This window comes from Cetorhinus maximus, chromosome 14 (genome assembly GCF_964194155.1).
Source record: "Cetorhinus maximus chromosome 14, sCetMax3.hap1.1, whole genome shotgun sequence".
Taxonomy (NCBI): Eukaryota; Metazoa; Chordata; class Chondrichthyes; order Lamniformes; family Cetorhinidae; genus Cetorhinus; species Cetorhinus maximus.
In genome coordinates this window covers 6,992,487-7,009,921 of record NC_135892.1, presented here as the reverse complement: position 1 = coordinate 7,009,921, position 17,435 = coordinate 6,992,487, and the positions used below count along the sequence as shown (strand labels likewise).

At 42.6% G+C, this 17,435-nt stretch overlaps 1 protein-coding gene across 3 annotated transcripts in view; it reads right to left on the bottom strand.

Annotated features, from left to right (window-relative positions):
- Nucleotides 1–2,216: 2,216 nt before the first annotated feature.
- The window catches only part of plcb4a (phospholipase C, beta 4a), a 459,248-nt gene continuing 444,029 nt past the window's right edge, over nucleotides 2,217–17,435 (bottom strand). For all 3 annotated transcript variants that reach the window (XM_078556436.1, XM_078556437.1, XM_078556438.1), the window contains one exon: nucleotides 2,217–3,402. In XM_078556436.1, coding sequence (XP_078412562.1) covers nucleotides 3,314–3,402 — 89 coding nt within the window. In that variant the 3' untranslated portion in view covers nucleotides 2,217–3,313. The remainder of the gene's footprint in view (nucleotides 3,403–17,435) is intronic.

The window sequence follows — 17,435 nt, the reverse complement described above, 5'->3', positions numbered from 1 at the left end:
CATGACTAAAGCTCAAACAAAAGCTTGGCAGTTAACTGTTATTTGCTGCATTCTCCATGGCAATGTCTCTACCAATCTGAGTCCACTTGCCAGCAATCAGCACACTCTTCTCATGCAGTATAATTGTTTTCCCCTTTACTGTTGGTTTATCTTGCATAGCTATCCTGATAAGTGAAAGACAAAAGCTCCAATAACATATCTCTTTTCTCAGCAATACTCAAGTTCCTATTCTACCAAAATACTATAGACTTGTCAAAATGCCTTATCCGCATTTCATTTCATACTTCTTAAGTGGCTAAATAGCCAACTTAACTGGTATAAATGCCTAAATGTTTGAACTCCAGTTGTGCAGTGCTCAATTAAAATGAAGAAAATGTACAAGGATCAACTTGTGAACTCCAATTATGCAAGTGTACCTTAGAGTCAATGCTAAGTGAAATGTTTAAGATGCTTTTATCATTTGCAAAGCACTGGCTAGCACTATATGGTCTCACAAAATAACCCTCAGGAAAGTAGGGGGTTTCATGCAGTGATTAAATTGTTCCGATACAAAATACAGCCATTATTAATTTCAAGCTATGATATTTTGGCTGAATTTTGTTCATTTTGTGATCATCATAGCAATTGTTATGATATGTGCATGGCTTCAATAACACTAGCCATTTAGTCATTTCTCACATTTGTCGTTTATTTATAATGGGGTACAGAAACTATAAAATTGTATTAAAGAATCAAGAGAACATTGATTAAGAGTTCATGATTTTCTACCTTGTAATCTGACAGATAATATAAATATAAAACACCTTCACCAAATCTCTCTCTTTCTATATATATATATTTATATATATTTAAACAAAACCAATACATGTAAGTGATAACTGTAAAACAGCCTGCTTTTTCAGCAAACCTACACAGCTAAGTATATAAGCAGTCGGACAGTTACCCAATATAAAACATAACAGCCATTTAAAGACAGTATCTACCAGCAAACAGAACTGAATTTGTGTTTTATTTTTAAAACTATATACCCGAGTTGCAGAATTTAGATAATTCAATTTTTTTTTGACATTGCACTTCATTTCCTTGTGAAAGCAGCAATTCTAGTAACCCGCCTGCATCAGTTAGGTATACCAGTGACACATTAAAAGGACTGTTACAGTAGTACACAATACATTTTAGTAATACCACCTTACATATACAATACCATAATTGATATGTTGTAAAAGCTGTCTGTTTTAAGAGGGTAAAAATGGCTTGCTGGAGAAGAATCCCTCAAAATGGCTGATAACATGAAATTGCATTCTTGAAAACAAATATATTCTTAGCAAGTCCGCATGTATTACATGACCACACAGCCCTTAAGATAATTGATATGCCTTAAAACACATTTTGGTTTTAAATGATGTTATAGCTTTAAATACATATTTACATACAGTATTTCATCATGATATATTTCAACATCTCTGCTCTGAAACATAAGTGTTCACTTGCCTTCTCTTGTGTAATGCTGGGGACGTTAATGGGAAATTTGCTCGGGTCACATTAACCTGTGTTATCATTTGGCAAGAATGTTTTAAATACATTTTAGACACACAGGCCTCCCCAAGGCATTGTACAACGAAATAAAATGGTGCAGCATACTCTTAGCAATGTTGAGCTGCTGAGAATTTTTAGTTTGCTTTCTGCAGCATCACTAAAGGTGTTCTTTTCATTTACAGCTGAAGACATATTGCCGTATAGGATATGGGATTGCTCAGGGCTTCACATGCCGAATTGGACAATATTTTGATTGCCCCGACAACTTCAAATTTTATTCCGATAAGTACCATATGCTTGAAGTAAAATGATTCTGTGAATACCTGGTCTGGAGTGACGTGTATTTTACACATTCTGGTTGGACTACAGGACTCTTTATCCCCAGTAGCTCCAAACCTCAGCAAACTTTGTTGAGTACTTTGTTATCTGTGTTTGATTAGAAAAAGATGTTCTACATTCCTGCACCAGTGTAATAAAAGATATATTTTTTTGTTCACATTATGTGCTTAGAATATTAAATAAACTCCCTGATTCGACATTTCTAATCTTATTTATTTCCTTGTTTTGACGATAAAGAACATTAACTTCAGTGTGGACCCATTTTGCCTTATCCTGTTCACATTATTGTATACTGTAAAGTAAGAAAGGTAATGGTGGTGTGTGTTTTATACATTTTTAAAAAAAAAACACATGTCTATCAACATTCTTAACAAGGGTTTCCCCTTACCAGCAACTCCTGATAAAGATCCATAAGTGAATCCTGGACAGTTCCGGGTGCTGAAAATAGCAAATTGTTTTCAGATTGATTCATTGGGATCGATTTCAGGAAAGCTACCAATATACATGTTGGCTTCATACTTTTACTGACGAAACTACCAGTATTTCAGGCAGCCTAACATTGATGGGCAGCACAATGACATGTCCAATGGAGTATAAACATGCAGTAATCCATTGCAAATTACAAGCCAGTTACTTGTGCAAGACCATGCAAAGAGAGGAACATTTAAATTAATGGATGAATCAATTTTCTGATTTAGAATTACTACCTTTAGTTTGGTCTGTAAAGCCACTATTTGCGTGATGTTCACCTTTATCATGATCAATTCTGGTCAACATTATGTGTCACGTTGGAAGGATTATAAAGTCTGGCTTAGATTTTGTTTTTGACAAGCAAAATCCAATATTTGTATCTCTAATTAGTCCCTGGAAGCTCCAAATTGAGAGTAAGATCGTATGTTGCAATCTTACATCAGAAGTTGTGGGCATGGCAGGGCTCTGGTAGATAGATCTGCACATGTCCAGGCTTCTGAGTATTTATTGGCAATGTATGCAGACTTTGATTATGGGTACACAGGATATGAAGATTTCTTGGCAAAGGACAAAATATAGTTGAAGCGTCCTAACTAGTTTAATGCTGTTCTTACTGTGTGTATCATTTATAGTTTTGTGACTCCCTTCTCAATTTGCTGCAGTAGCTGTTTTCCATCCTATGGATGTTAATTAAACAAAATGAAGTCATAAAACTGTCAGCATGTCTTTGCTGACTTCCTTTACCGGAGACGGTGGTTAAAATAAAAGTATTTGGACACATGTTAAGTAGAATCAGCAACCTTTAAAGTGCTCGTGACATCAAAGCCATTCATTTTGGTGTATGTAGATCCTTTGATACTGAAAGTTGCTGCTTACAAAAGATTTGTGAGGTAAGAGGAGATGGAAAAATTGTTGGTGTTGGTATTTTGGAAGTTACCATTCATCGTATGCCTGACTGGTAGCGGCCTCAGTCTGTTTCAGGGGAATTCAGACCACTGTTGCTGGTCTGCGAGCCATCTCCGCCTCCAGCTTCACCATCTGCCGCATCTCTTTTGCCTGGGGAACAAAATATCGTTACTCTATTTCACAGTTTTAAAATGGTAGGCATAGTTCGTTCAGTAGCGGTAAACCTGTCAAACTGTATAGCATGTTCTGGACATGGTAGCATGATTATAACATGTGATCCCTGCCTATCCCCCAAAAAGAGTTTTTTTTCTCCTTTTCAAAGTTAGGACTCATTATATTATTTTCACAGTCAGTTGGGTGCTAATGTTTTGCGATGTTGCGTTTGGACAAACAGAAGAGGTTTGTTAGCTGCGTCATTAGCTCTAGATTAAAGTTTGTGTAATGTAATGAAACTTTTAAAATAAGTTCCCCCCCCAGCTAATTAAGTTCCATAATCAACAATAGTGAAACTTGCAGATATAAAAGAACAGGATGGCTTTGACTGGAGTGCAAACTTGATACTTGAAAGCTTGAAATTGTTGTCAAGTTCATTCCAGTATAAAGGAAGCGTTACATAGAAAATTGGAATAATTGAATAGGATGTGACATTTAATAAATATTCTTATTGCCCACATTATTCATCATTTGCAGCAGGTTAAGGATAACATTTACGAAAATAACAAAATATAGTTCTTGATACCCACAGACAGTCACTGCCCCTTTCACAAACATTAGCAAAGAGCTCAATTTTTTTGAGACCTATTCCTCACAAACTTGCTCTGGGTATACCTCTGCTTTTAATGTGCTTTTTTTTTATTTGTCCTTGAGACGTGGGCATCACTGGCTAGGACAAGCAGTCCTAGGAATACTAGTCCAGTGACAATACCACTCAATACCACTGCACCACCACCTCCCGAGACGTCCTAAAGTCACTTGAGCCCTTTCCAAGACTGTCCAAATTAGATTGTTGACCTCCTGTATCTGGTGAGCCCTCATAATTCAACCCACGAAGCCCAGGAAATTCAGTGGCATTTGTGCTCAATTTTCTTACTCATTGTTTGTCCTGTTTTGAATTTTGTGCATCCGGAGCTTTGGATAGCTCTGTTGTCTCACTGAGGGATAAATCCCAAATCAGAACACTAAGGTCTGATTGTAACATCAGCTTGACATATATGCAAATTAATGGCAGCACTGATTTAAACTTTACTGGGGCCAAATACACTGCATCCTGCGCACCAACAAAGACAATACACTTGGGTACTTATCCACAAGCTCTGAAATCAGCTGCAAAACGGCTGCCTTGGGTTTTAGTCCATTTTTCTGACGTTTTCACAATATAGAAAAGCCTCGAGCCTATCTGCAAACTACGAAATGGATTTGTGGCAACAAAAGGCAACATAGTGCAAAGAAGGAAAGCTCCGCCCTACACTAATCAATAATCAATCACCAGGCACATTGGAGCAGGAATTAACCACACGGTGTCCACGGCTTTTTGCAAAGCTTTTCATATGGAGGTTTGGATGAGGCTGTTGGTGACAGATAAGCTGGATGCCAAGATCAAGATGGTGACTGGCATGTGGTAAGCTGTCCTGTGTAGCTCCTTGTACCACATGGAAGGCAGACAGCTGGTAACATGCTAAAGCTAATGAGGTCATTTTGAGACTTGGACTGACTGGTGCTGGGGAACCGGGGGCGAGGAATGAGAACACATGCATATATCTAGAGATTAATTCCCACCAGCATGCAGACACAAGCAAGTATTGCTGAAATTTGGCATTTTCAATGGGTGGAGCCACTGTTGATTGGGTGTGACATGTGCCAATTTTATAGTCAGAATGATGGTGACAAAGCATTGGCACATTCTATGTTGAGCAGACAAACAAGTGACTACCCACGCAGGGGTAGTAGAGGTGCTGGGTTTCCTCTGGGGTCAAGGTAGCTCCAAGAAGAAATGCTAATGGCGGAAGTTTGGAACTAGTGCAAACCTACTTATTAGATTTGGTAATCCAATACCTGAGACAGGTAGGTCTGCAGTACTCCAGGGAATTGCTGATGACAAATCATTCACAGAACGTGGATGACAGGCTGATCAATGGACGCTGGTATTTCTTCCACCTGGCTCCAACATACCTTGCCAACCACTGCCTGAATCAAGTGGGTAACCCTGGCTGGACAAGCAGTGGGAAGCTAAACCAGTGCTCTACAACTGAGGAGGTTAAAGCTCTGTCATTTGTAATCATGCAAGTCAGCGCTCACTTTTCACAAAACTATCATGATGCCTTTACGATCCCACCAATATTTTACAAAGGGCCAATGAATTCAGTGAAGCCCGACCTGATGCTTCTGCTAGCCAAGTTCTATTCAAACCAGAAGTTTTAGCCCATTCTGCCCTGCAACCTCGAGCCTCGATGGCAGTCGTTTGAACATTGGTGGGAGAAGCATTCACTGCCTTAGGGCCTCTGGCAATGAAGGCTGGCCGTAGAAATCTCTGGATTTGATAGGGCAGGCTGCAGATGTGAGACTGTCATGCGCCATGAAGCTTGAAAACTCTTCCATGTAAGCCATTTCAAGCACACTGCTTGACTCGATTCTCAATGACTCACCAATGCACAATATTCAAAAGCATCCTTATATTGAAAACAGCTCCCACGAGGTCCAGATCTCTAGGCTCAACATCTGAGGAGGTCTGTTCCTGCCCAATTCTTTGTCTCACTCACAGCAATGACCTATACATCATTAACTGAAACCCCTCACTTCTATGTATCTGAGCCAGTGCTCGTCAGGGAATAGGGTCTGGTGCAAAGTGCTAGAGAGCTAACGCCAAATGGGATTAGTTCTACATTGGACAAATAGAACAAGTTTGCTCATGGGTTTGTGTACATATTAGACAGCTGTGACCAAATACATAATTGGGATGTAATCTACCTATTTCCACTTCATTTGTTCTTATCCATATTCAGTGAGATAACCACTACCAAAATATTATTTTTAAGCTGAATACTCCATTTGTCCTTGGATCTTAGAAGGGAAACTTAAAGATGAAGAACTTTCAGCCAACCTATTGAACAACAGCAAATAGCTTTGCAGATAGTGATGGTCCTAGTGTAGAATGTGCCTACGTTTTGATTCTTTCATAGAACGTGAGCATTGCTGCATTTGTTGCCCATCTCTAGCTGTCATTGAGAAGGTGGTGATGAGCTGCCTTCATGATCTGCTGCAGTCCATGTGGTGTAGGTACACCCACAGTGTTGTTAGGGAGGGAGTTCCAGGATTTTGACCCAGCGACAGTGAAGGAACGGTGATATAGTTGCAAGTCAAGATGGTGTGTAGCTTGGAGGGGAACTTCCAGGTGGTGGTGTTCCCATGTATCTGCTACCGCTGCTCTTCGAGTTAGTAGACACCACTGGTCTGGAAGGTGCTGTCGAAGGTTTGATGAATTGCTGCAGTGTGTTTTATATATGGTACTTGCCACCTATTGCTCTAAATCAATTGACAGAAATTCGCTCAGAGTGAAACGTTTTCATTAGCTCATAATAAAGTAACATAAATTCCCCTGTCATTTCCAGTCTCTGCTGAAGTATATTATGTTCTCTGTAGGACATAAATTAATGGTGTGTGTGTGTTTGTGTGTGTTTAATGAAGGAAGGAGGAAAAGGAAATGGTTGACAATGGTGAATAACAGATTTACTCTGCAACTATATTCACACATAAACTGGATCAAGCAAAGAATCATTTGCAACACACTGAGGTATTCTTTCAACTTGGCATTCAGGTGTAAAACCGATGTTGCAGATCATCTCTCCATTGTAGGAAATACCCATTTTTTATTTTCATTAAACACATTGGTTAGTTAGAGAGTGAGATTTAATTTTCAGCTCTATTACAGAATGTAACTAACTGTGCATCTCTACACATGTTAAAAATAAATCACCTGTTAATTTATTTCAGGAAGAAGGCCACTGTCTAATCAGCCTGTTAAACCAATTGTCAGCTGTGAGATCTTTCTATACCTCGAGTGGCTAAGCTTTCTGCCTTCTTGGGCCACTTAGTAGCATATCAGGGGACCCCCAACGAACACATATAAAAATTTAAAGAAGAATCTCATTAATTTGCATGCATCTCTAATTGTAGTTACATGCTGATCCAGAACAGGGTTTCCTGAACCTCATGGGATAGATTGCCATGGTTCAGGCTGTAGTTTGCTTCTATATATCATCTAGGAAATTTAACAGTCTGGAGTACCTTTGGCTTCCGTTTTGAAACTTTTAAAAATTATCCATTTGACCACCAGTGCTGGTAACTTATTATATTCAATCAACCTTTTGCGAAATAAATTCTGCTTGAATTACCTGTTTAATTTATCTTTTCCTGTAGCTATTCCCTCTGCTTCTCGAATTCTTTATATGGCAAATAAATCTTACGTTGTCAACTTACAAGAAACTTTTCAAAACCCTGTATAAAACCCGCTTCAAGTCTTCCCTTTTCAAGGGAAGAATGTCTCACGATCCATAATCATTCTTCAGGTTTAAGTTCCTGGCTTAGTCCAAGTTCTGGTATTAATCTTGCAGCCAATTTCATATTGGGGACCAAACTACACCAATTAGACTGGAAAGACATAGGGAACACTGTGACTCTAAATCCTGGTTTGAGACGCATGGATGTGGAGGCAGAATAAACACATGAGCAATGCAATAGAGCAAAACCCTTCCCCCCACCCCCAGCATTAAAATCACGTCCACATGCAGTTGTAACTTGTGTCACCACTGTTCCTATAGGTGTGATGACTTCCATCACTACCACCCTGCCCTGTACTTTTGCCCTTTAGGAGCCTCCCTAAAATATTGCGCTACTTTGGATTGTTTTATCTAGGACAGATTTTAGCATAAAAACCCATCATCTGTCCATCTAAGCAGCAATAATTACAGTCATTTCCATCATATAACTAAATTCATATCTAGGTCAGAAAAAAATGTAAAAAAAAATGTAATGGCATGGCAAACCAGAATGCAAGTAAATTATATAATAAGGCATTTGAACAAATTATATAAAAAGATAATGATGTGGATTAAATCTATTGGGTACTCAAATTATTCCTATTTTCATGATGCTCTGATTCATTTTACCCATTTCCTTCCTGAGAATAGTTAGAAAATATTCTTGTTACCATGGCATAGTTGAATTATTCTGAGAACGAGGCAACAGCGACGATGTTTTAAGGTATGTCTTTTGAATGTGAAAAATAACCTAACGGTTCAATTTGTGCAAAAATTGTGAGTGCTATCTGTTGGGATTGCAATACATCGGAAAATCTTTACGTCCTTCTTCAGTTTATAATTTGAAGCACAGTTTATTTTCAATTATATAAATTCCATTGTTTTCATCTAGTGGTGGAATGCAGTGTTATTCTTTGCAAGCTGAGACTGTAGTGCTTCCTGTCATTAACAAAGGTTGGGGAACCCATGTGTGGTGCCACTGGGTGAAGAAATGCAGGCTAGGAGTCTTTGTGCTGTGAAGATGGACAGACCCAGCAGGGAAGGGATAAGAGCGTAAGACGTAGGAGCAGAAGTAGGCCATTCGGCCCATCGAGTCTGCTCCACCATTCAATGAGATCATGGCTGATCCGATAATCCTCAACTCCACTTTCCTGCCTTTTCCCCGTAACCCTTGATTCCCTTACTGATTAAAAATCTATCTCCGCCTTGAATATATTTAACAATCCAGCTTCTACAGCCCTCTGTGGTAAAGAATTCCACAGATTGACTACCCTCTGAGAGAAGAAATTCCTCCTTATCCCTGTTTTACATAGGTTAAGATAACAAAGGCAGAGAGTGGGGAAAATTTCTAATTTAATAATCTATTTCAATGGTGGAGAGAAGTCACTCATCTCCGTAATAGAAGGGGATTGAAATAAGTGCCTGCATCTCAGTTGTCATGATGCAAATTAAAAGGGCTAACCAGTGGGTCTTCTACCTATTTTTCTATGCCAGCGTCCACAACTGTCACTATGATAAAGTGTCGGTTTTCTATAAACTGATTTACAAAGTGTGCCAGGATGGAAAAAGCAAACAGGCAAAGATAGCAGTGCAGCCAAGCACTGAAATAATTTCAGCACAATGGGCAGTAGTGAGAACAACTGCTGAAACAGTTTAAGGTGAAATTTCTGCAGGGGCTTTCCCATTCTTTTGTTACAACTTCAGTGGAAACCCTGCTGAAATACATCCACGGCTGCTTCTCCAGGATTTCTGCTACTCTTGGAGCCAAAATTGCAGTTGGAAGATTGGGAAAAATTGTACCCCGCTATGTTTCCACAAATGGACCTTGTTGTTGCGGGCAGTTTAAACGTCTTTATCATCAGCTTGCACAAACAATGGTTCCTTGTTTAAACAGAGTATACTGTGAAGAGGAAATTGAATCAAGCTATGTTGAAGGAATTAATATCTGCTGCTTATTAGTCACAGAGGTAACAAACTGAGAGTAGTAAATTGTGTTGGCATGGAGCATTAAAATAAATTCTTACTGCGTCGGTGAATTTTAATCAATGCTAAACTGCTCACAAAATTGTGATATAATTAACCTTACATCAAGTGGGGTATGTGGACAGCAAGAAAACGCTCTGTTTGTATTTTCAGAGGTAGCAGCCTCTGATTTTAAGAAGCATTTATTTTCCTGTTTTGTGTGTCTTTTTAACACGATTGTTAGATTTTTTTTTGCGTTATACCAACGGCCGGTTGAAAAATGCTGAGACTGTCGTGTGTGAGTAAGATGGTTCACGATTTTTTGCCTGAGGTAAATGGCATTTGATTGATTGTACGTGATTTTAGATATTACGTCGGTGAACAGCACAGGGTGATTTAATGTGCAGATGACTGTACAGAATACAGGGAGTGGGTGGTTGCATCCAAATGTATAATTGCAAGGTTCAGTTTTCAGCTTTTTAATTGAAAGCAATCTCCACCCCCTCTGGAACACTCAACAATGGCCTCACCTTTCTTTCAGCTTACATAACAACACTAGCAGTGCCGCTAGGTAATTGTGTATGTGATGCACTTTGGTACATTTTTGAAAGATGTGATAAGAGCGCTGTACCAATGTGAGAATGTTTGTCTGCGCTCTTTAAGGTGCATCATGATCTTGCTCGGCCACGTTTAAGTGAGTTCAAGTGGGCATGATTATTAGACCGTAACTTCTGAGCTCCAGGGCGGTATAATTGGGAGCACCGCAAAGATGCAATGGGGGACCCACCCCACCCCCGACCCACCCCCACCCCCCACCCACCCCCACCCCCCACCCCACCCACCCACCCCCACCACCCACCCACCACCCATCCCCACCCCCCACCCCACCCACCCCCCACCTCACCCACCACCCACCCACCACCCACCCCCACCCCCTGGCAGCAGTTCCCAGGGAGAATTTGCATAGCAATTGCCTGGGATGCCTGCACTTGCCGTGGGCATTGCCCTGCACTGGGTATCATCCGAAAATGTGATTTAAATCACAAATCTTGGATGGTTTCGACTGTCTTACATCAATAGTAAATCCTTCTATCTTCTGGGTAACTACTGTACAGACCCACCCCAAACCACCCCCCCCCACCCGGCCCATGGGACTCCCCCCCCCCTCCCAACACCCCCTAACCCCCAGGGGACTCCACCTCCCGACTACACCCCCTACGGGACTTGTCCCCCTCCCACAGGATTGTCCCCAAACCCATAGGGGGCTTCCTCCAGCCCTCCCACCGACTACCGCACCCCCCTCACCCCTCCCGCCATGGAACTCACCCAACCCCCGAACCTCCAGGGAACTCCCCTCATTCCCCCAGGGACTCCCCTCACTCCCCCTGCCCCCCCCACCACAAGACACCCCAACACTGACCCAACCTCTCCCCCACCGCCGCTCACTGCCTGACCCTCCCCTACACGACTGTCCGACCCCCCCACGATAGCCAAACCCCACCTCCCCCCCACCCACCCCCACCTGAGTGCCCTCCCCACCCCAGTGCCCCACCGCCACGTGCAGGTATTGGAGGGTGCTTTACAGAATGAGGCTCAGTTCCATTCTCTGTAGAGACAGCACTATCTGCAACCATTGCTTCCAGTTCACTGCTGCTAGACGCAGGATTAGGGGTGTTACTGGCCAGTGCCACTGAAGACTGAATTGACTTTAAAATTCTCATCCCAGTTTTAAAAGCCCTCCAGGGTCTCGCCCCTCCCTATCCCCGGTGCTCGAGGAAATATTCGTCCCTCAATCAAACACTGCAAAAACCGGGTTATCTGGCCACTATTTCATTGCTGCTTGGGAGAGTTTGCTGAGGGCAAACTGGTTGCTAAATTTTCTATAACTCCTAAAGGCTAGTCCATCCACCCAGTCATTTGCCCATTTCATTGGGTGAGCAGTACCTTTGATTTTATTCTTTCATGGGATGTAGGTGTCACAGAAAAAGCCAGCATTTGCTGCCCAGTGGCTTGCTAGGGCAGTTAAGAATCAACCACATTGCTGTGGGACTGGAGTCACGTGTAGGTCAGACCAGGTAAGGTCGGCAGATTTCCTTCCCCACCGGACGTTAGTGAACCAGGTGGGGTTTTATGACAATTGATGATAGTTGGCATGGTCACATCACTAAGACAAGCTTTGTATTCCAGACTAATTAATTCAATTTAAATTCCATCATGGACCACCATGATCTCAATGAACAGCAGAACAGGCCCAAGAGTCTAAATGGTCCATTCTTGTCCCTGTGTTCCTAATGTGCTGCTTCTTACTGCTATGAGGAATGCTGCACTGACTTTTATTGTGTCGCCTACTAAGATAGAAATTTAGGTGACTCCTGTGCAGAAAGTGAGGCTTTAGACTTCTGAAGAGAATGAAACTGGAAAATTAAGCCCAATATCTCCAAGATGTATTTTATGTTTTCGTGGAATATAACATGCATTTTGTCTTTGATCCTCACGTGCCAACTTTCAGGACGTTATCTCTCTCTCTCTCTCTGTATATGAAGGTCTGTTTAAAATGAGCTGAGGTCTGATTAAATTTGCTGAAGGGTTTTGAATTTTGTAACCCTAACGCACCCACTGTTGAAGTGAGCGCAGAGAGGAGCCATCTAGTGTCAGGAGTCTGAATTCTGAAGAAAGATTGGAGGACTTTATGCTTTGCCAGCCTGGAAAAAGAATTTGAATGGCGATTTTGCAGAGATTTGGAATTCTTTTCTCTCATCTTTGTGAATAAATTACTGAAACGTACCTCACCTTGAATGATACAAACCTTGCTTTTAATAGCTTTTAAGTCCATTGCAAAGAAAGTAAGAAATGTCTTGATGGGGAAATCAGTTGAAAAGAAAGGGCATTAAAATCAACACAAATCTGCCTGCACAAAACTATGCAGAAAATTTCTAAACTACAATCAAAAATCACAAAACTGAAACAACAGTGAACTCCAAATGACTGTGCTAGGGATAATTACAGTACCATGGCAACTGTCATCCGCTGAAATGACTCAAAAGGAACGAGAAATACAACCCTATTTTCCATCAGTGTGCATCATAAATGATCCAAATCCACTTTATAAACTGCCACAGAAATGTTGTTATTGGCTGAATTTCCAATACTGTTAAAAAATCAAAGTGAACTTTTCATCGGGGTTAACTTTGATGCTTACCCCCTGAAATTAGCTGAGTTTCCAGGTTAGGTTCAGGAGTGGAACTGCAAATGCTTTAGAATAATATTGTGCACGTTGTGTTTCTGTTGTTCAGACCCCATATGAATGCCCCGGAGATAACAGACATGGGCTCGGGTAGAAAGTTGCCTGGGCCCATTTTGAAGACCAGGCTTGAAGGAGTCTGACAGACAGCCCGAGGTCAGCCCGCAGGGAGTTTGGATCAAGAGAGCTATCATGTAGGGCTTCACTGCTAGGATTCCCTCCATAAAGCTGATATGCCCATGTCTTAACTCGCACCAAGTCCCATTCCCCTATCATCCCAATGCTCACTCACTGACCTACGCTAGCTCTGGTCAAGCAGCATCTGATTTCAAAATTCTCACCTCCTTGTTTTCAAATCAAATCCCTTCACGTTGTTTCCCTTCTCTGTCTATCATCTCCTCCAGCCCCACAACCCTCTGAGATATCTAGGCTCATCTAATTTTGGCCACTTGTTTATCCCTCATTTCAACTGCGCCACCATTAGTAGCCATGTCTTCGGTTGCCTAGGCCCCAAGCTCTGGAATTCCCTCCCTACACCCCTCCACCCCTCTTTCCTCCTTCAAGACACTCCTTAAATCCCACCTCTGATCAGGCTTTTGATTATCTGACCTGATATCTCTTTATGTGGCTCAGTGTCATACTTTGTTTTATAATGTTCCTGTGAAGCACCTTACGACATTTTATTACATTGAAGACACTTTATAAATACAGGCAATATGGATATAGATACATTTAAGGGTAGATTAGACAAGCATTTGAGGGAGAAGGGAATAGATGGTTACAATGGTAGATTCCAATGAGAAAACGGTAGATCTTAATGAAAAATCTGGCATGGATTGGGTGGGCTGAATGGCCTGTTACTGTGCCGTATATCCAATATAAGTTGTTGCTGTTGTTGAGAGGACTGCCACCTCACAGATAAGTGGATGTGCTTAGTGATTGTGTCCATGCACATGGTTGGAGGACACGTCTCTCAAAAAAGATGATGTTTTTTTTTATAGTCATTCATGGGATGTGGGTGTCACTGGCTAGGCCAGCATTTAGTTCCCATCCCTAATTGCTCTTGTTCAGAGGGCATGTAAGAGTTACATGTAGGCAAGACGAGGTAAGGACAGATTTCCTTTCCTAAAAAGACATTAGTGAATCAGATGGGTTTTTACGACAATCGGCAATGGTTTCATGGTCATCATTAGACTTTTAATACCAGATTTTTATTGAATTCAAGTTTCACCACCTGTCATGGTGGGATTTGAACCTGGGTCCCCAGAGCATTCCCTTGGGTCTCTGGAATACTAGTCCAGTGGCAATACCACTATACAACTGCCTCCACCTCGATAAGGTGCCACATAAAGGGTTATTGCACAAGATAAGAGCTCATGGTATTGGGGGTAATGTATTAGCATGGATGAAGGATAGGTTAACACACAGAAGACAGGGGGTTGGGATTAATGGGTCTTTTTCTGGTTGGAAAAACATAACTAGTGGAGTGCCGCAATGATCAGTCCTAGGGCCTCAATTATTTACTATCTATATTACTGACTTGGAGGAGGGGGCAGAGTGTAATGTATCCAAATTTGCTGATGATACAAAAATAGGTGGGAGGGCATGTTGTGATGGGGACATGAGTAATCTGCAAGGGGATAGAGGTAGGTTGAGTGAGTGGGCAAAAACTTGGCAGATGGAGTTTAATGTAGGAAAGTGTGAGGTCATGCACTCTGGTAGGAAAAATCAAAAGGCAGGGCCCACTCGCCGATGTGTAAAATGGCGTGGGGATATGTTGGGCGTGCATCCCGACGTCACCCCGCGTCATTTAGATTTTCAGTTCAGCGGGCGTGCATCCAAATCGGCTGTGCGTCCGCCGAACTGTTAACGGCCTATTAAGGTCATTAAAAAACTAATTAACATGATTGATGGACCTGCCCGACCAAACTTAAGGTTGGCGGGCAGGCCGGGAGCCTAGGCGGCCTTCAGAAAAAACATGAAACCCCATCCACGGGCGGGACGAGGTTTCATGAGGGTATTTAAATTTTTATTAAATGTTTAAATAAAAGTCATGGACGTGTCACATGAGGGGACTTGGCAGGGAAAATTTTTAATCACCTTTGTTGAAACTTTTAAGTCAGAGCCGATCTCCCTGAGGCAGCACTTTGCCTCAGGGAGACCTGTGCACTCCTTCAAACGCAGGCGCGAAAGAGCGCACCCCTGGGTGAGGGAATTCCAACCCCCCTCCCCTGCACATGGAACGCATAGCACTTCCTGGTGGATGTCACGCTGGGCGGGCCTTAAGTGGCCCTTCCACGTAAAATGGGGGCGTGCCCCAAACTGGGGGCACCGATCGGAAGCCCACCCGTCCATGCCCACTCCCACACCCCCCCACAACGGGGGAAAATGTTGCCCCAAAAGTTAGCATGAAGGTGCAGCAAGTAAGTAAGAAGGCAAATGGAGTTTTGGCCTGTATTGCTAGGGGGTTGGAGTTTAAAAATAGGGAAGTCTTGTTACAAATGTACAGGGTGTTGGTGAGGCCCCACCTGGAGTACTGTGTACAGTTTTGGCCCCTGTATTTAATAAAGGATATACTGGCATTGGAGGCAGTTGAAAAGAGATTCACTAGGCTAATTCCTGGGATGAAGGGGTTGGCTTATCAAGAACGGCTAAACAGGTTAGGCCTTTATTCATTAGAGTTCAGAAGAATGAGGGACGATCTTATTGAAACGTACAAGATTCTGAGGGGGATTGACAGGATAGATGTTGAGAAGATGTTTCTACTAGTGGGGGAATCTCGAACCAGGGGACATAGACAGAATAAGGGGACACTCATTACAAACTGAGATGCAAAGGAACTTCTTCTCTCAGGGGGTAGTGATTGTCTGGAATTCTCTACCCAAGAGAGTTGTGGAGGCTAGATCACTGAAAGAATTTAAAGAGGAGGTAGATAGATTTTTGAAATATCGAGGAGTTGAGGGCTATGAGGAGCTGACACGAAAGAGGAGTTGAGGCCTGGGGCAGATTACCCAAGATCTTATTGAATGGGCAGGGCAGACTTGAGGGGCCAAATGACCTACTCCTGCTCCTATTTCTTATGTTCCCCCATGATGCAGATGGCTTTGCTGCTGGGGAAGGGTTTGGGTCAGCCCTTGGCCCCGGCCAAGGGCTGGGCTGGAGCTGTTTATCTGTATAGGGTGGGCGCCAACAGGATCTTTGCCAGCAAGAGGGAGGGGTGTCTCCTGCTGCTAGGAAAGAAAAGTTGGCCCTGTAGCAATGGGATATCCATCGGTGTGGAGAAAGCACCATTAGAAGAGGCAGCAGAGCCCAAAGAATTACTTTCAAAATATCAACAAAAAAAAATCTCTCCATGAGTCGAAGGTCTCAATAAGGAGGTATCAGGGCCTGAGGAAAAAGAGAGTAGGCCACTCTATTGGATGCCCGCAGTCCAATATCCTCCAGAGTAGGGTTACCCGTCATTGTGGCAGGTTCCACTGTCACTGTCAGCAGGTGAATCAGGTACCTGTGTCCTGCCTCTCTACTGACCTTAATGCCTGGTGGGGGGTGGGGGGGACTGGACTTGGGCGATATACCTCACTACGGCAGGAGAGAAAAGGGAATCCAGGTAGCTGGAAATAAGGACAGAGACAAAGCATAAAGCTGCTCTGCCAGATTTTCTTCCACGATATTCCAGGGACTATTGTAAAGGAAAATCCAGTTGTCACCAAGAAGGAATAACACGGTAGAAGCAACACACACTTACAAATTCACCAACAGGGCATGAAACTTGGTTTCACTTCTACTTAACTGCATCAAGAATTTTTTTGGAATGGTTTCAAAAAGCCATTTCTGAGCTGTTAACATTCAATTATTTTATGAACAAGGCAATAGCAGGTTCAGTTCCTGTCTGCCACTTAATCGCGCAATGTTCCTTCCGCAGCCAGGAGACTGACGTTTGGAGCCTCTCCCACGAGTAAGTGGGCCCAATCGCCATGGTTCCCACACTAATTAAGATAGCAAGGCGGCCAGTTTTGATGAGAGTGCACCGGGTGACTGCACTGTGAACGTGTCGTGTGGATTGTCAATGCACTGGCTGGCTGGGATACTCGCGTGAAGGTTTCATTAATGAGACGATGGTTGTATGTCTCTTACTGTCAGCCAATGTGGTTCAGCAGGGAATGTCTTCCGGGCCCTAAACTTCATCTACCCTTGGATGAAAGTGGGCATCCCCTTATTCCAACTTTATGATTCTCTGGTTGGTATATTTGTCAAACCCGAGAACGCACTGTACCGAAATGCCACGTGATCTGTTCAACATCTGAAATGCTGCCTCAAGATACCTCGGACGGAACTTAATGCAATCGGCGTGGGTTCAGCTCACTGGTTGGAGGCCCAGTGGGAAAACCGTGAGGGGGAGGCCCGACCAGATTAAATGCCTGTCCGGCACTTAACTGGACACCGTCGGG